This window comes from Geotrypetes seraphini, chromosome 7 (genome assembly GCF_902459505.1).
Source record: "Geotrypetes seraphini chromosome 7, aGeoSer1.1, whole genome shotgun sequence".
NCBI lineage: Eukaryota > Metazoa > Chordata > Amphibia > Gymnophiona > Dermophiidae > Geotrypetes > Geotrypetes seraphini.
Window position 1 is genome coordinate 157,794,672 of NC_047090.1, and position 20,112 is coordinate 157,814,783.

Genomic DNA, 20,112 nt, shown 5'->3' on the forward strand with positions numbered 1-20,112 from the left:
AGTGGCTGGAAAATCATTCCTATGCAAAGCTTATAACCAAGTACACTTCTTTGGATTCAGTGTTCATCATTTCCTGATGAAGAGCAGGAGAGAGCAAAGCTGCCCTTCTGCAGTGAACTGCACTTCAATTGTTAAAAGCTGGTCAACATCTCTTGGTCTTTCAGAAACTTGCACTCAGCATGACACCAATGATACACCAGGTGAATGTCTCAATTAACACTTTCAGGAAAGTATAAAATACAATTTAATTCTGCTGTTCTCCTTCTCTTAGGTGCAAGACAGATTCATAACAGTAGCAGACACCTCTTGTCTGTGGGTTTTACACTGTGAAAAGAAAAATGACGTAGGAGAACACCGGCAGAGCTAGGAATATGATAGTTACCCAGGATTCTTTGGTTCACTGTCTCGTGAACTTCCACCTTTCAGTTTTCTAACCAGCTTCTCACTGCTGCGTCTAATTGAAGCACGGAGTTTGCTAAATGAACCACTGCGCTTTAAAGATCCAGCGCCATCCTGAAAAAAAAGTGAATAGTCACAGAGTGTAATGTGCTCGACAATACTTTCTCCTATCTGAATGAAACAGCCTCCTTCTGCTACATAATAGTATTGCTGTGCCCACCATGTACAAATATATTGTACATACAGATATTTAAAACAAAGCCCCGCACGCACACTTGCACATTTAGAGATTTTATTTATTTTTTTTAAGGAAAAGTTTTATTTTTAGTAATAAGAATCATTTCTTAAAACCCAACCTAATTCTGCATGCAAAGGTACTTTATTCATAAAACTTGACTTTTCCCAATTCTGTGAACAAAATGCGATGCTAATTTAGCTTAAACAGCAGCAAGGTGGGGGAAGACAAATATGTGCACCAGTCCACACAAGTGGAATCTACCAAAATCTTGTATTTGTAACAGATTTTTAATCGTACCCTTCCAGCAGTCCAGATATTAATTTTTTTTTTTTTTTCAGACTTCATTGAATATATTTTATGGAGGTTAAACAAAAACATTTCTCGGCATTTGCATCTCATCAGAAAGCAGTTTAAGATAGGTTTCTATGCTGTATATGCCACAGGTTGCTCTGAGTAGCCCCAACAGTGTAAGAACGCTGAATAGCCATTGTATTTCTAGTTCTAGTGCAGATACATGTGTGGTGATGGATAACGTTCCCTCAGACATCTAACACTCTCCTCGGCATATAAGCAAAGGAAAAGAAATCTAGAGCAAATTCTAATCCACTCACTAAAAGCCACTATATGAAAGGAAAGATTGTGGAGAAGAGGAAGTACTACTAAGCAGACAGACACAAACGCAGATCAGTTAAAGTGAGTTTATTAGAAGTTAGAAAGACAAAATACACAAATCACCGAACACGTAAATATTAGTGGAGAAAAAGCGCATTTGCCAAAGTTTCATACACAGATAAACAGCAACATTATTTTAGAATAATCATATTTGAAGACATCCAGAGCTCCATATTGGTGGTAACCACATTATAAAGGTTGCTAAATACAATTGTCTAGTACTCATGGTACATGCCTTACTCAGTAAAGGTCACCGACATGCCAGTGCAGCCACCTTTTGGTTTTCAAAGTAAACAGCTAGTAAGAAAGGTCAAACTCTTAACTATGTATTACATAGTAGTTACATTTTGTATCGATTCTAGATTACATTTTGGCAACGCTATAAGTGTACAGAAAACAAATTTCAGAAGAGAAGACTTCGGCCTCGAAGGAATGGCCAATTTATAAGGAAGTGGACAGTAATTCTGACAAGAATCCTAAGGACCTAGCTAAAACACAGCAGTCAGGACTGGAGGAAGTAGTTAAAGCTTGAAGATGGTGCACGCCAGTCATGCAGGAGACAGTACAAGAATCAGAAAAGGCATCTAGGCCTGTTGGACAGAGATAGAGAAAGAAAAACAAATGAAACTGTTGGAAGAAAGTTTCAACAGTTTTCAGGTGTGAATAGTTAGCTACAGTATTTCTAGGTCATACACTTAGGATGGCAGCTCTTTCACTCCTTTGGTAGCTTATTTTTTGCTCCTGAAACAATTGCGTTATACCTTTTGGAAAAGAAAATTAAAAGATAAGATGCCCTAACAAAATAGAAACCTGCTTACTAAAAAAGAATAGGATTGTAGTTTCTACCACAAGGAGAGAGGTCAGAGGCATCTGCTCAACAATATTTCCCTGTGGTTTGTACTCTTTTGCATATTGTACTGGCAGCAGGTGGGATCGAGGCCATGCTGGATAATGGACTAAATGGAACCAACCAATTAGAGACCACAATTGAGTTGCACATCTTACATAAACAGTGCTCTACTGTATCTCTACCACATACAAAACCAAATAAGGCAAACAGAACTGAACTTGTTGATGAAGCTATACTGTGGCCAATTAAAATTCTAGATATCCCAATATTTACAAGGGAGTACATTCCCCCCTCTGTATTCGTGGTGGTTAGGGGCAGAGCCGGCCTGCAAATATTGAAAATTCACGAATAACTTTTGGGCCAATTGTGACCCACCCCCGCCTCCCTCCTGGATCCTGGACCTTACATGGTGGTCTTGCAGTGACATGGGGCAGGAGCGATCTTCCTACACTCCTGCCCCGTACAGAGCCATCATCAAAATGGCTGCCGAGGGCTGCATGGGGCAGGAGTGTAGGAAGATCGCTCCTGCCCCGTGTCACTGCTAGAACACCAAGTAAGGTCGATTCACTAGGGGGAGGGGGGGGGGGGGTCCTGGCACAAAAAACTGAAAATGTCGAAACTACGGGTGCTGAAACCACAAATAAGGAGGGAGGAGTGTACTGTGATACTGGCAGTAACATAGTAAATGACAGTAGATAAAGACCCAAATGGTCCATCCAGTCTGCCCTGTAACTACATGCTTTACAATTGCATGATTATTATTTCTGGGCCACAGACCTTAGAAGTCCAACCAGTTCTTTCCCTAGGTTCAGACTACTGGAGTTGCTGTCAAAGCTCCCTTCAGCCTATCCAAACCATCTCTTTTGCAGGATTCAGATCATGAAAGTCTATCCATTCATAGTCTAATTAGAGATCACCCTTGTTCATCCCAAGCTTTTTTTTTTTTTTTTTCCATTGTCACTGTTTTCCCTCTCTACCACCTCCCTCAGGAGGTCATTCCAGACATCCACCACCCTCTCTCCATGAAAAAGAACTTCCTAACATTACTCATGTACCCTATTTTAATTCTAATATTTAAGTGTAATTAAAATGCAAAATCAATTTGTTCTATTTTGTGAAAAATTAGATTTTGAAAAAGATGTTCACCACCACTACTCCCCTCTCCCACAAAAATATCTGAGGTTTAAGGCAATATTTATAATGCAGTTGCGAATTAAACCCTAAAAAGATATATTTTTAAAAAAGTACAATTTCTTAAAAATGATAATCATTAAAAAGATAAACATACACCCAACTAAAGGTACTGAAAGATTAGGTTCTTACCTGGATAATCATCCCTGGATAATCTACTAAGGATTCTGTATATGTGATGATCAAACCATTCCCGTGAACTGGACTTGAAGAAGTGAGAATACTTACAGCTTTGAGCACCTCCCATACGGAGGTGGAGCCCAGTGCACCCTCCAATTAAGTCCCAAAGCAATCGGTCTCCACTGGAACAGAAGATAAAGGAGGGGAACAGGGAATCTCCCCGCATATAATAAACAATTCCGTTCTGTTACTCAGAAAACAAGAATTAGAACAATTCAACAGAACTGGAGAACAATCATAAAGAAACAACCTGCTGTGTGCAACCAGTACTAACATTAAGGAAGCCAGAGGCTGAGGAATATACTTACTCATACTGGATTTCTTGGCATTTAGCTAGTCATTTGGTTGACAGGAGAAGAACTCCAGGCCTGGAACACAAATATCTGAGACAGAAAAGCAGGTGATACAGAATAGAGGACAGACCATACAGAATCTGTAATAGATTAACAGAAAGAAAATTATCCAGGTAAGACTCTAATCTTTCATTCTGTTACATCTATTCCGGATTCTGTATGTGTGGAGATGTACCAAAGCAGTGGCTGATGTCTAGGGTAGGACAGAAGGGCCTGCCCATAAGACCGAAGACCCAAAAGCTGTGTCCTCTTGAGCTGCCACATTCATTCTGTAAAATTTGGAAAAGGTATGCAGAGTAGACCAAGGAGCTACTCAACAAATCTCTGTGGGAGGCAGTGCCTGAGACTCCACTCAGTAAGAGGCGACAATCCTGGTCAAGTGCATCTTAAAGAGAGACTGGTGGCTGTTTACCGCAGGCAATGTACACTGAGATGGCCATGCGAATCCATCAAGCAATAAAGGCCTTAGAAACCAGTTTGTCAACCCGGGAGTGGCTGGTAAGCATGAACAGATGGTCAGAAAGGCAAAACCCATTTGTTCTTTCCAAGTACTAAAGCAAAACCTTGCAGACGTTCACTTCAACACACTATCCTGTTGTCAGACCCTGTGGCATGAAAAGCAGGCAGACGAACTTCCTGGTTGACATGGAAACTTGACACCACCTTTGCAAAAAAGGAGGGCACAGCACGGAAAGGGATGCCTTCATCCATGATTTTGAGGAAAGGATCTCTACAGGAAAGTGCCTGCTGTTCTGAGATTCGCCATGCCAAAACAATCACCACCAGAAACAGCCTTAACTGTGAAGTTCAAAAGGGAACTGTCCTTGAAGGGCTCATACGGAGCTTTAGCAAGACCCTGCAGAACAACATTAAGGTTCCAGGTCAGAAAGGGATGCTGCAGTGGAGGCTTAACCAAAGAGCTCCCCGGAGAAATCTGGTCACATCAAAGACTTGCAATCTTGTGTCAGGAAGCAAGAAATACCAGTCACCTGCACCTTGAGGGAAGCCACAGCCAAGTCTATTTCTGTCCCGACCTTAAAGAAAGCCAGGAGCCTGAAGTGGCTCCACCCAGTCCTTAGCACACCATTGCTGAAAAGCTCACCAAACCTTTACGTAAAACGCCAGAGTAGAGGGCTTCTTAGCCCAAAGCAGCAGGGCAATAACCACGTTGGTATAGCCCTGGAAAACTAGCACTCAAGAACCATACCATAAGACCAAAGTGCTGTGGATTCTCTATTAGGACTGGCCCCTGACTGAGAAGACCGCAATGAAGAGGCAACCTGAGACCCTTGTTCTGCTGAAGATGTACCAGGTCTGCATTCTAAGGTTGATGAGGCCAATCTGGAGCTACCAGGATCGCAAGGCCTGGATGACCCGGCCAAGGAGGGAACACAGAGGAGACCCAACATGCAGCCATGGCTGGATGAACGCATCCAACACCCAAGCTTCCTGGTTCTGCTCTTCGACTGAAGTGTTTGGCCTTCACATTCTTTTTTTTTTTTCTTTCTTTATTTATAATTTTCAACAACAAGTACAAGAAAATAAAACTTCTTGTGAAAGATATACAGCAAAAATAAAATTTATCAATTTATCATATTAAACAAAATGAAAGGTGGAATAATTGTATATCCCTCCTTAGACCACAACTTAACAGAGGGGAGTTTAAGGCCAGACCTTCACATTCTTGACCGAAGCCATCAAATTCATCACTTGTCTGCCCCAGCGCTGCACAATTAGATTGAACACCCTGTGCGAGAGTGACCATTTCCCCAGGTCCAGAACTTGAATCCACAGGTGCTGTAAGCAAGCTGAAACTACCATCATAACCTTGGTGAACATGCATGGGGCTGCTGCCAGTCCGAACAGGAGAACCACAGACTGGAAATGCTGATGATGTATGTGGAACTGCAGATATCTTTTGTGGTCCAGAAAGTTGGGAACATGCAGATATGCTTCTATGAGGTCCAGAGAGGATAGAAATTTTCCCAGAGCCACTTTCGCAATGACTAAATGGGCTGTCTACATATGAAAACAAGGGACCCTCAAAAACGCATTTACTGCCTTGAGATCCAAAATGGGCCTTCAGTTCTCTTTGCTTTTCCTTGACACATAGAAACATGATGGCAGATAAAAGCCAAATGGCCCATCCAGTCTGCCCCTCTGCAGTAACCATTAGCTCTTCCTCTCTCTAAGAAATCTCATGTGCCTATACCACGATTTATTGAATTCAGACACAGGCGTATCTGCCTGAGCCAAGTCATCATCAGGCAGGTTCTATGGCCCAAATGTCTAGAAGTCTCTGAAGAGTGGCCCAGAACTTGATTTCCTTTTCTGGCCACCCAGCAGGAGAGTCGGGAACAAATTTGTGGGAGGGAGATAAAACTCGTGACCCTCTCAGATGATATCCAGCACCTACTAGTCCAAGGAAATTTTCTCCCATTCCCCCACTTGCAGGAGTGGGGTTGGCAGCCTGGCGTCACTGGGATTTTTTAGAAGGTGGGTTGAGGTGAGATCCAGCAGCCTGCTGGTGCCTGGAGATGCTGAAACACTGCTGATAACCTTGGAGGGATCTCTGAGCAGAGGGACCTGGGTAGTATTGCCAAGAGCGGTGGGAGGGATGAAACGTACTTCCACCAGGTCAGTGAGGTCTATTCTCTGGCAGGAACATAGGGTGGCGATCTGCAACACAGCCATAAGGTTATCAAGGCCCTTACCAAAAAAGCATTTGTCCCTTAAAAGGGAGTCTGCTCAAGGCAGATTTTGACGTCGAGTCACCTGCCCAACACCAGATCCAGAGACTTCTGCAAGCAGAGACTAAATAAGCCGACACCTTGCTCATAAGGTCATAGAAAGTATTTGCCACATAATCATCTCTTCCCATACAAGATGGAGGCAGGCTTCCTCTGCTGAGGGAGTCCAGCGCAGTCTGGTGTGGCAGGTCCGTGCAGCAAAAGCAGCAGCAGCCTAGAATCCCAGATCAAGAGCTTCAAATTGTTTCTTAAGTATGATATCCACCCTCCGGTCCTGAGCATGGGAAAGCAATATACTTGGTGAACTGGTGACCGCCAAAACCACCTTCAGCAGGTCAAAGAGCTGATGGAACTCAGGTGCCATGGTATAAAGCTTAGCCATGACCTTAGCCACCCACAAGAACCCTGCCGGAGTTTCCCATTATTCCGTGACCAGGGCAGTAATGTCCAGATGCACTGGGGGAAGAAAAAAAAAAGTCCGGTCATTAAAATCACTCATGACCGTACATTGGGAAGTGGAGGGCTGGACTTCCAACTTCAATTCTGAAACCGCATCAGAAATAAAATGGTGGCGAGAGACAGACTTGATAAGGTGGCAGATATGAGGATTGTCTCCCTGGTCAGAAGCCAGGGAAGCGTCTCACCTGCTGGGCTCAAACAAGGAACTGGAGTCATCCAGGACTGAGTCAGAATCCTGAGACAAAAGCGGCATGAAATCTAAAATTCCATTCATCCCATCATGATCTGAAAGGTCACTGGAGCCAGGGGCCAGCTTGATTACTTGAGAAGCAAAAACCAGAGAGGATGCTCCCTGGATTGATGGCTGAGCACCTGTGCCATCCGTCCTGGATGTGTTAGAAAGGCTCTCCACATGAGATTCACAGATTCCGGGAAGAAGCCTGGTGCAGGGAAATAAATGAAGCCTGCAAGTCCTCTGGCTGGGTTCTCGCAAGGAACCCAGACACCATGCGCCTCTGCTTCACATCATTGCAAGAAAAGAGTCCAAAGCGGTATTTTCTACCCATGTTATGAACCCATAGCAATTCACCAGCCCTGGAGGATGAGGTTGAGGCTAATCCCAAGGCTCCCACGCCTCCCCCTTGTGTGTGTTGTGGTACACAGATGCTCTTCCGCTGGCAACTCAACACAAATTTTACATAAATTAACATCCTCACCCAATGAGGAGGGCAGCCCAGTTGATTGGGATCACAACTGAGGGGTTTTGAGGCAGATAGAGGCTTTTTGAAAAGTTCAAAAACAAAGAAAAATGGGTTTTGGAGGTGGTAGACCTAAACCCCAACAACCCTCAAATTTGGGATTTTTTTTGACCTATCCTGATTTTCCCATAGGAATCAATGGGATTGTACTCACAGTTCTCTGCAGCTTTTTCAATGCAGTTGAAAAGGTGGAAAGGACTTTCTTCCTCAAATACTTCCTGCGACTCTCTAAAACCAAGGAATCTTCAGGCTGCCAGCTGGACCAACATCGACCTCCATACCCAGGGACCTCAAAGCGCAACAGGGGTGGATAACTATGGAGCCAGCGTCCTGATCCCCAAAGGTACTTCACAGGGTGCCCACAACCTGTGTTCAAGCCACTTAGAAACTCAGATGAGCTGGCTCCCAGGGGAATGGACCCAGAGCCTAAAAGAAAGAAACACAGCAAGCTGGCCCTCCAGGTCCACCTGAAGGCTTGCCCTGCAGAATAGGAGTCCAGCTCAGCAGAACCTACGTCCTTTCCCACTCAGAGAATCCCCAAGAATAAGATTTTAGGGCAATGAAGTCTCCGAAAAATTAACTTTGAATGCAAGAAAGAAAATAATCTAAGCAAAGCAGATCATAAACATCTCTGCACAGTTCGCTTGCAGAAGAAAAACTGGAGGATGTATTGGGCTGAGGTGCTCAAAGCTGTAAGTATTCTCACTTCTGAAAATCCAGTTCATAGAAATGGATTGATCACCATACATATGGAATCTAGAGTAATGTAACAGAAATCTATTTAAGCTTTAACTTATGTAGCGGGATAGAAATATCATGCACATGGGAATAAGGGGAATGGTGCATGTATTTCCTAATCTGCTAGTCAGTGTATTAACATAAAAGATACAGGGATTTAAAATCATCACTGTTGCTTGCAGCACCAAGTATTACAACTGCTGGATGCGTGGCAATTTGAGTTTGAATTGTCTGCACCTGAAAGGGAGAGGTTGGCAAAGAAACAGGTTAATGTGTGCAGACAGGCTGGCTCCTGTGAAACTGTAAGGCTCCCTGTTCAAGGGTGGGAGTGGAGTTTCTGGAAGCTCAGCACTGTAAGAGACCAAGACAGCTCTTAGACTCCCTGGAAGGTGGTTTTAGGAAAATGACCTCATACCAGGGGAGATTTAAGACCTGTTCTTCGGTGGCAAATTTGTCTTTTGGTCTACCTCCTATCCATTGATCAGTGCATATGGATTACTGGATCTGAATCCATCCAACAAGGATTCTATAGAGATATTATATACTATATAGTTTGGTCTGTTGCTAAAGAAAGCTGTTCACTGTTCAGAGTGCCTCCTCTTATTCATTGGAAGAAGTTAGAATTTGGACTTTAAAACTTGGTGTGGTCTACATTATTTGCAGGAGCGAGAGAGAGCCTGGTGCTTGCTTGCTGTGGGACTCCAGTTAAGTTGGTCCCAGCTCTGGTCCTAACAAAAAACAACTGGGTGCCCCTTCCCAGGATCCGGGCAAACAAAGGCGTTACACTTAAAATATATTTTCATGGCAAAGGAAAACAGATATTTAAAGCTACAGCTCTACAGACCAGACAATGCCAATCTTGAGCGGAAAATATCTACAGCGATCAATGTACCATACTGCAAGTCAAATTCAATTTGAAGCCTCTCAAGTGTGTTTTTGTGGCATAATAAAGTCAAGCTAATGATTTCAAATTATCTCAAACCAAAAACATTGTGTATGAAACAAGAGTAGCGACTTGTTTTAGTAGAAGCAATACAGCACTAAGGATTACGTTTGGGAGCTGTCTAGGCTCCTTGCTGGTGGAGGTTTACTATTCTAAGGAGGTGTGCTTAAAATTCTGGGAAGTTAGCATTTTGTTTACAAATAGAAAAATAGAAACCATTAACTGATATCAAGAACCACCAATTTTTGGAAATGCTTTTATTCTCTCATCCAAAGAAAAAGTAATTTACAGTAGAAGCCACCTGAGAGTCTAAAAACTAGAAATGTATTTTCATATTTACTGCAGTAATCAGGATTTCTACAGCACTGCTTATCCAACAGGTTCAACATTTTATAACCAAACGCCAAAACCTTTATGTAAAAATATGCTACTTCCACTGGAATGTTTATGCCAGTATTCACTGCACTTACATGACTAATCATGAAAAAACAAACAAACATCACACAGCCTGCTATGAACAACGCCCAGTTCCGAGAATGGAAACACTCTGACTGTACTTAGGACATCTTGTCGCCAAATTGTTCACTCAGCTCCCTTTGGCAAAATGAAAACTGCCTAAAAGGAATGCAGATGAAGACCAACTGCTAAACCACAGGGGTGGGGTTTAGAGGAGAGGACAAAAACAAAACACCATGAGTGGGTGCAACACTTACCCTATAAGCAAGAGGTCTGAGCAGCTAGTTAAAGAAGAGGTCTGAGCAGCTAGTTAAAGAAGGCAGAGTACAGAGGGGGGAATCTTTATAATTAACATTCCAAAAGGTATAGATCATTCTCAAAGTAGTGAAAGGAAGAAAGTGTCCCAAGATTATAAGTAAAATTAAGAGAAACAATGGTATTTTTTTTCTCAACTCTGCAATTTAAAAGTTCTAATTGCTCAAATCTGTAATTTGTTTTCTCTCATGCCTTTCACATAGACAGACCTAGAAATACTGCCCCATGCTTTTCCATAACATTCTTGCACAATACCAAATCCTGCAAGCTTTTAAGAGTGAGATGGCAAGTGGTGGGTTAAGAAGCATTTAACATGTGTTGCAAAAAGGCATGCAAAGTATTACAGAAAAAAAGGGAGTACAGTACACAGTTCCAGCACCCAGTGGACAATATTAAACACAAAGAAGTTTCCCTGATCCTATTTCAAAGGCATTGTAATCAAAACAGATGCTGATTGATTGTCTTGGCATGAATACCATTGTGAAGGACCAATAAATGCAAACAGTTCAACATGAAGAAACATGTGCACACTTTCACTTTGACACTTGCTGTGGGTAGAGACAAGCACCTATTTTTGTGTAAACACTATTCCCATGGCAAACACACATTGCTTTGAAAATATATCTAACCTAAACGACCCTCCAGAAAAGTCATTTTCAGCTAGTTTGTATGTATGAATTAACTCATATGAACTCTTCTCAAATTAGGAAAATGCTACCTCTATTATAATTATACAAGAAACAGCTCTTAATTTGTAGGACTACATACAGTATATACTCAAATATAAACAAAGGTGACCTTTCCCCCCCCAAAAAAAAGGTCAAATATAAACTGGGGTTTTATATTCAAGTGCTCTCTCCTGCCCTGCACTCAGCCCCCCCCCCCACCTCATTCCCTGTCCCAGCTCCCACTCCCTACCTTTCTCCCCTGTCCTGCCAGGCTTGGCACCCAACCCTCCTCTCTTTCCTGCCAGGCTCAACAACCAGTCCTCCTCCCTCCCCTGATGCGTTGCAGGCCTCCCCCAGGCCAGCCAGAAGCCCTGGTGGTCTAAGTGGTGGGCTGGAAAGGATCTTTCCCGCCTCCTGTCCCAGTCAACTGACACATACCACCTCCCTCTCGCCTCCCAGACTTAAAAACCTACTTTTAAAGCCCTGGTGGGCCAGCAGTGAGCACAATGTGCAGCGGCGGAAAAGAAAGCAAATAGAATGTTGTGTATGATAAAGAAGGGAATCACGAGTAGATCGGAGAGGGTCATAATGCCACTTTATAGAGCAATGGTCAGACCCCACTTGGAATACTGCGTCCAACATTGGTCTCCCAACCTAAAGAAGGATATAAAACTGCTGGAGAGGGTGCAGAGACAAGCAACGAAACTAGTAAAAGGTATGGAGAAACTGGAATATGAGGATCGACTTAAGAGACTGAGATTGTTCTCCCTTGAGAAAAGGAGAATGCGAGGGGATATGATGATCGAGACTTTCAAAATACTGAAAGGAATTGACAAAATAGAGCAGAAAATATTATTCACATTATCCAATTTGACACGGACAAGAGGACACGGAATGAAGCTAAGGGGGGACAAGTTCAGGACAAATATCAGGAAGTTCTGCTTCACGCAGAGAGTGGTTGACACCTGGAATGCTCTCCCAGAGGAGGTTATTGCGGAATCGACCGTCCTAGGATTCAAAAGCAAACTAGATGCACATCTCCTTATGAAATGGCATAGAAGGATATGGGTGACTAAAAATTACGCCAGGTGTACACCTGGCAGGGCCTCCGCGTGTGCAGATCGCCGGACTTGATGGATCGAAGATCTGATCCGGAGATAGCGCTTCTTATGTTCAGGGCAGAAGCTATCTTCCTATGCTTCTGCCCCATGCAGAACCGCTATCTGAATGGTTTCCATGGCAGGATCAAGGAAGATCGCTTTTGCCCCAGTTCACTGCTGGACCAACAGGTAGGTTTTTTAAAAGTCTGGGAAGTAGGAGGAAGGTGGGATGTGTCAGTCAGCTAGGACAGGATGCGGGAGGGATCCACCAGATCTTCCTGGCCCACCAGAGCTTACGGCTGGTCTGGGGGAGACCTGCAAAGCATCAGGGGAGGGAGGAGTACTGGATGCAAAGCCTGGCAGAGGAGGGGGGTTAGGTACAGAGCCGGGCAGGGAAAGAGGGGGCCTGGGTGCTGAGCCGGGCAGGAAAGGGAGGGAGGAGAACTGACCAAACAACTACATTTAATATTGGTCAATTCTAATATTTCTCACTATGTTTATATCTGTCCTTTAGCTTTAGGCACCTCTCCAGATATTCTAGAGCAGTTGTTCCCAACCCTGTCCTGGAGGACCACCAGCCAGTCAGGTTTTTGGGATAGCCCTAATGAATATGGATGATGGAGATTTGCTTATAATGGAGGTGATAGGCATGCAAATCTGCTCCATGCATATTCATTAGGGCTATCCCTAAAAACCGACTGGCTGGTGGTCCTCCAGAACAGGGTTGGGAACCTCTGCTCTAGATGAAGTCCAAACATTACAGAAGATCTACTGGTGTCACTGATCAATGAAATGAAAAGGATTATATTTAAGAAAATACATATATAGGTTAAATTATTCCTGATTGTATCAAATAATAATGGAAAATACATCAGGCAGGCACCAGGACACTCAATCAGCATTGTCTAGAGACTGTATAATGTGAAGATATCTGTATAATATTAAGATATTTAAGGATAACATCTTGAAGATTAACTTTTGTTCCTGTGAAATTCTAACCATATATATAAAGTATGAAAATCCAAAAGATCTTGCCCTATTTCCAAGCAGTAACCAGAAGTTGCTGAAGTAATTCCATGATGCGTACACCCAATTTTCACCTCCTGAGAACATGAACACACCTTGGCAATTTCCTCACACTGTGTACTGTACTTACCCCATTCCACTCTACGCTCATACTCACTTCCTCCCCACCGTCAGGGCCACTCTCGTACTTTACCACATCAGTATTGAGGCTCTCTCTGCTTCTTCTTTTTTCTGTGCTCTCGGGGTCATTCAGCACTTCAGCTACTCTCTGTTTGTGAATGTTATCCAGACCCTGGGTTACAAAACAAAAAGGAGGAAGCAGATGGGGAAGGGGTTCCACAATTTAATTATCAAGTTATGAAATCCAAAAATAAAGGAGCAGTGACAACAAAAATGAATCTTTTCAATTTAGTGATCAAAATGTGTCAGATTTGAGAATTTATATCTGCTGTCTATATTTCACACTATATTTGTTTCTTTTTCTATACTTGTTACTGAGGTGACATTGCATATTTTTTTTTTTTTTTAATTCTTTATTTATCGTTTTAAAATTCTTAACAAAATCAAAACATTTTGTACAGAAAGATTGTCAGATCAAACACAAAATTATAAGAAAATCATTTACATGATGCAGAAAGAAAAAGTTCTAGTCGGACAATCTCAAGTCCTCTATAGTATGATCCAAGATTATTTATGAGTGAACTTTAGGAAATCAATTTATAATTCTATACAAAAGAAACAGTATCGCGTGCCTGGCTTGAGGAATTATTCTAATATCAAATCCAATTAGTTTTACTATTACGTTGTTGTTGCTGTAGTTGTTGTTATTCCTTCTTTTTCCAGACGTTTCAGTGTCAGAAAAGCTGTAAGTTGAGATGGTTCAAAAAACACATACTTATTATCTCGATACCTTATTATACATTTACATGGGAAACGTAAAAAGAAAATACCACCCAGCTGTTTAACTCCTGCTTTCATCAAAAGAAACTGCCGCCTACGATTCTGAGTTTCTCTACTAACATCTGGAAACATTTGAATTTTCAAACCCAAAAATTCTTTATTCTTGTTTCTAAAGAACATCTTCAAAATCCAATCCTTGTCCGGCAACAACGCCACAGATAGTAAAAGAGTTGCTGGTTTAACCAAATCTTTATCTGATGTTTCCAGGATTGCTGTCAAATCTTGTTGAAGGTCTTGTATTTCCTGTTTCTTATCCTCCGAGTGTTGATCCCTTTCTTTAATAGGCAAATAATATACTCGAGTGAGAGGAGACAATGATTCCTCAGGAATGTTAAATATCTCCATAAAATACCTTTTTATCATCTCTCTCGGGTTTATAGATAGGATTTTAGGAAAATTCAACAGTCGTAGGTTATTAATCCGATAGTTATTTTCCATAGTTTCCAATTTTCTTCTAATAATCTGATTATCTTTTATTATTGTGGATTGAACTTGTTTAATCGTTTTCACTTCATTTTCAATTTCTCCCACTTTTTCTTTAACATTAGAAATTTCCTGTTTATTTTCCTCTATTGTCTGTTTTAGAATTTTTGTATTCTTTTCACCTTCCTTAATTTGTTTAGTTAGTGAGTCTCCCAGTTTGGAAACTAAGTCCCAAATTGAATCAAGAGTCACTTCAGCTGGTTTTTCATATTTAAAGAAAGTCTCATGTAAAGTTTGAAAAGGCTCACCTTGACTGCCTTCTGTCTGTTGGTCTGGATTTTCTCCTCCTTCTGCTCTATCCGCTGGAGGTATCTCTGGGCTTAACAAAGCCATAGAGACTTCACCTTGCTGGCTCCCCGGTGTTACAGCCTCAGGGTCAGAGAGTGCTGCAGCTTCTAACGTGAACTCACAGGCCTTGAGCATGCTCAGAAGCTCAAGGCCCAGCAGACGAGGAGTCTGATCTTCTAGAGTGCCCAGATGAGGGTAAGAAGAGGCGGGGGGTGCCCAATTGTGTCGGGGGGGATGTCGGATCGTGTCGGGGATGTGCCCAATCGTAGCGGGGGGGTCGGTTCGTGTCGGGGGGTGCCCAATCGTGGCGGGGGGGGGGGTCGGATCGTGGCGGGGGGGTGCCGGTTCGAGGCAGGGGGTGTGCTGGATCGCAGGGAGGGTGCCTTCATAGAAACATAGAAATAGACAGCAGATAAGGGCCACGGCCCATCTAGTCTGCCCACCCTAATGACCCTCCCCTACCTTTGCCTAGTGAATAGAGCCCACGTGTCGATCCCATTTGGCCTTAAAATCAGGCACGCTGCTGGCCTCAATCACCTGCAGTGGAAGACTATTCCAGCGATCAACCACCCTTTCAGTGAAAAAGAATTTCCTGGTGTCACCTCGTAGTTTCCCGCCTCAGATTTTCCACGGATGCCCTCTTGTTGCCGGGGGTCCCTTGAAAAAGAAGATATCTTCTTCCGCTTCGATGCGGCCCGTGAGATACTTGAACGTCTCGATCATGTCCCCCCTCTCTCTGCGCTCCTCAAGCGAGTATAGGTTAGACAACTTTCTTCGTACGGGAGATCTTTGAGTCCCGAGACCATCCGGGTGGCCATTCTCTGAACCGACTCCAATCTCAGCACATCTTTGCGATAATGTGGTCTCCAGAATTGCACACAGTATTCCAGGTGGGGCCTCACCATGGATCTATACAATGGCATAATGACTTCCGGCTTACGGCTGACGAAACCCCTGCATATGCAACCTAGGATCTGTCTTGCCTTGGATGAGGCCTGCTCTACCTGACTGGCAGCCTTCATGTCCTCACTGACGATCACCCCCAAGTCCCGTTCTGCTACCGTTCTTGTTAGGATCTCACCATTAAGAGTATAAGTCTTGTATGGATTATGGTTGCCTAGGTGCATGACTTTGCATTTTTTGGCATTGAAGCTGAGTTGCCAGGTCCTAGACCAGCGCTCCAGTAGGAGTAGGTCGTGCATCATGTTGTCGGGCATTGAATCTTCGTCCGTTGTGCATTTACCCACTACATTACTTAGTTTGGCGTCATCGGCGAATAATGCTATTTTACCTCGAAGCCCTTCTGCCAAGTCTCTTATAAAGATGTTATATATTACTCCCTTTGAGGGGAGTAATGCCGGTTCTCAGGTGGGGGGGGGGAGAATGCATCAAAGCGAGTTTCCATTATTTCCTATGGGGAAACTTGCTTTGATAAACGAGCATTTTGGATTACGAGCATGCTCCTGGAATGGATTATGCTCGTAATCCAAGGTACCACTGTACGTGATACAAAAGAAAAACACTTTTGGGATACATTGTTTCCATAAATAAAAAGGAAGGGATGGGAAGAAACAAATTGGAACAGGAATAAGATAGTTTAACAACCTGATTCATACTCCAAATGAGTCTTTAAAAAGAAAGGTTTTTAGGCTTGCTTTAAATTTAGCCAGGTTAGTTTCCTACCTCCTATTTGAAGGGAGAGAGTTCCACAATGTGGGTATAATCACAGAGAAAATTGCTGTGTTAGTTAAGTATACCCCATCTCCAAGTTTATTAAAAATTTACTATCCCACAGCAAGGGATTACCGTTCTGGGTGGCTTACAATCTAAAAATATATATAGTAACAAGAAAAACAAATTTTAAATACACTTGAAATTAAATTGAAGGGGAAGAACTACACAGCTTCTTCTGATAAAGCAGGACTACCCGCTAGCTGTTTCTTTCAAAAGTTCTCTGTTTATGACTCTTCCTCTGATATGCCACTGAGGAGCCCAGAGATGCTGCTGTTATACCTGTGCATATGCAAACATTGTGCTTTAACACCAAGAGAACACTCCATCCCCAGAAAATAAAGGGAAATTTGCACTTACTGGTTTAATTTTCTTTGCTCGAGTCCTGCTAGACCAGTCCAGATAAGTGGGTTCTGTATCCCTGCTGGCAGATAGTCAGAGAAAAACAGATCAAAACTGATTTCACTTTCCTTATTGGGAGGCTGGTGCTATCTTTAGCTCAGCAACAAAAAAAGATACCTTAAAACTCCACTGGGAAAAAAAAGGGGGGAGGGGGAACCACAAAAAAGATCAAAAAGTGGAGCAGATGAACTTGAACCACCAAGTTTATTACGAACCATAAACCAGTCAAAAACTGTACAAAAAGGTCTATTTTGGTGTATTCAGCAAAGGATATCACCAGCGATGGGCACGTGCAACTTTAGCGAATCTTCGCTACTCTCCGCCAACCTCATTTGCATGAGTGCTTTTTGAAGAACAACTCACTTTTTAAAAATCATTACTATAATGGCTAGGATAGCAGCCTGTCATTTTTTACGCATTTTTTTTAGAATCTAGCCCTGAGACAGTAGGCAGGCACAGGCGGGAGTCTAGAATGTCTCATCTTTGTACTGGAAAAGAGCTTACCAGGGTTAAGTACATAATCTCCTTTTCCAGTACAATAGGTGAGACATTTTAGACAGCTGAGACATACAAAAGCAGTCACCAAAACAAAACTAGGGTGGACTTACTGCGCCAACCCGTAAGACTGAGGATCCAAAGGCAGAGTCCTGTTTCGCCGCCACATCCACTCCGCAGAACTTGGCAAACGTGTGTAGAGAGGACCACATTGCTGCCCTGCAGATCTCAGGGGAGGCAGCTTTAGCTTCGACCCATGAAGAAGCCATACGTCTCGCAAAATGAGCCTTGACAGAAACAGGAGACTATATCCCAGAAAAAATGTTTGCTGAAGAAATGGCCCTATGGATACATCGGTATTGTGGCCTTAGAAGCATGAGTACCGTGCTTAACAGAATGAGTCAACACAAAGATGGTCAGAGGTAAAACTCATTTGTGACCTCCAGATAGCAAAGAAGTACTCTGCGCATATCAAGTTTCTTCCAAAGCAAAATGCTTCAAGAGGTAACCTTGTGTCACGGAACCAGTAAAAAAAAAAAAAAAAAGCACGCCTGAGTGATATGGAAAGCCGAAACCACCTTCGGCAGAAAGGAAGGAACTGTCTGCAGAGAAACACCAGTCTCTGAGATGCGGAGGAATGAATCCCTACAAGAAAGAGCCTTGTGTTCTGAGACATGACACGCTGAGTAACAGTGACCAGAAAAAGTCTTGAGCATTAAGTCCAAGAGGGAAGCATCTTGAAGGAGCTAAAAGGGAGCCTTGGCGAGGCTAGACAACACCAAGTTGAGGTCCCAAGAAGGGAATGACAGAGTAACAGGCGGTCCAAGGCAAAGAGCCCCTTTCAGAAAGCGAGGGGAATTAGGATGCGAAGCCAAAGAAGAATGACGATCTCGGGCTCTAAAACAAGAGAACTCGGCCACTTGGATCCGAAGAGAAGCCACAGAAAGACCTTTGTCAAGACCAGCCTGAAGAAAGGCAAGGACCACCGGAAGAGCCGACATGTGGCACAAAAACGCTCCAACTGTGCCCAAATTGTGCAATCCTGGGATGGGGGTAGAGGGGGAAGGTGATCATGGATAATCTGTTGGGGCAGGGGTTTTGTTTGTTGTGTGTTTTGGACCAAGAACTTCCTCATATTGTATTTGTGCTTTTAATGGCTGTTCACCTTTTGAATTATGGTTGTTTTGCTGGTGTGTTTGATATATTTCATGAAAAATCAATAAAAAATGTTAAATTTTTTTAAAAAAGAGCAAAACTCTTTCAAAACAAGTTAGGAGAGCTTTGTTCAGCATACATTCAGGAGAATGTAAACCACAAAAGGGAAGGTACTAAGGAGACCACTGTGCAAAGGAAGAGCCATACAGCACAGTTACTTACTATAACAGGTGTTATCCAGGGACAGCAAGCAGATATTCTCACATATGGGTGACAGATATTCTCACATATGGGTGACTTCATCCACGGAGCCCCAATGCGGACAACTTCACAAGCAATCTTGCTTTAAGAACTTCAGAAAGTCTGCGACTGCCGCACAGAGCATGCACAAATGCCTTCCTGCCTGACGTAGGGCGCACGTCTCCTCAGTTCAGCTAGCTAGCTAAGAAGCCAACCAGGGGAGGTGGGTGGGTTGTGAAAATATCTGCCTGCTGTCCCTGGATAACACCTGTTACAGTAAGTAACTGTGCTTTAACCCAGGACAAGCAGGCAGTATATTCTCACATATGGGTGACCTCCAAGCTAACCAGAATGGGAATTATTTATTTATTTAAAGCCAACATTCACAGTATGTTACACTAGACAGTACGTTTGGCAATACAATACCATACAATACAGTAGCATAATGACAAGGCTGGATAGTACAGTAACTTAAGGTCAGCTTGGGTGGGGACATTCATGGTGGGGTGTTGGCGTTTAGGAGAATAAATTTTATAATACTGTTTGGCCAAAATGGTCATTCTGTCTGGAAAAAGAATCCAGACAGTAATGTGAGGTGAATGTATGAACCAAGGACCGAGTGGTAGCCTTGCAGATTTCCTCAATAGGAGCTGATCTAAGAAAAGTTACAGAAGCCGCCATGGCTCTAACTTTGTGGGCTGTGACTCGACCCTCTAGGTGCAGACCAGCCTGAGCGTAGCAAAATGAGATGCAATCAGCCAACCAATTGGAGACTGATCTCTTGGAAACTGGATATCCCAACTTGTTTGGATCAAAGCAGACAAATAGTTGAGGAGAAGATCTATGTGGCTTAGTCCTTTGCAAATAGAAGGCCAAAGCACTCTTGCAATCCAGAGATGAAATGCTGCAACAACTTTTGGTAAGAATTTTGGATGAATGCAGAGTAGCACACCTTGTCATGATGGAATACTGAAAATGGTGTGTCCGCCACTAAAGCCTGTAGCTCACTAACTCTGCGAGCAGAAGTGAGGGCAATGAGGAAAACCACTTTCCAAGTGAGATATTTGAGATGAGCCATAGATATTGGTTCAAATGGAGGCTTCATCAATCTAGCACTGGAGGTGGTTTGAGAGGTGTTTTGACATTGAAAAGTACTTTCATAAATCTGGAAAACACAGGATGAGCAGAAAGAGGTTTCCCCTCTAGTGGCTGATGAAAAGCAGCAATTGCACTGAGATGGACTCTAATGTAGGTAGATTTGA

The 20,112-nt window shown here is 43.0% G+C and overlaps 1 protein-coding gene across 7 annotated transcripts in view; it reads right to left on the reverse strand.

Annotated features, from left to right (window-relative positions):
* Window positions 1-20,112, reverse strand: part of KLC1 (kinesin light chain 1) — a 185,773-nt gene that overhangs the window by 27,174 nt on the left and 138,487 nt on the right. For 5 of the 7 annotated variants that reach the window (XM_033950972.1, XM_033950976.1, XM_033950971.1 and 2 more), the window contains 2 exons: window positions 13,227-13,388; window positions 383-513 (listed from right to left, as the gene is read on the reverse strand). In XM_033950972.1, the coding sequence (XP_033806863.1) occupies window positions 383-513; window positions 13,227-13,388 (293 nt within the window). The other 2 variants (XM_033950973.1, XM_033950978.1) reach the window with 2 other exon arrangements.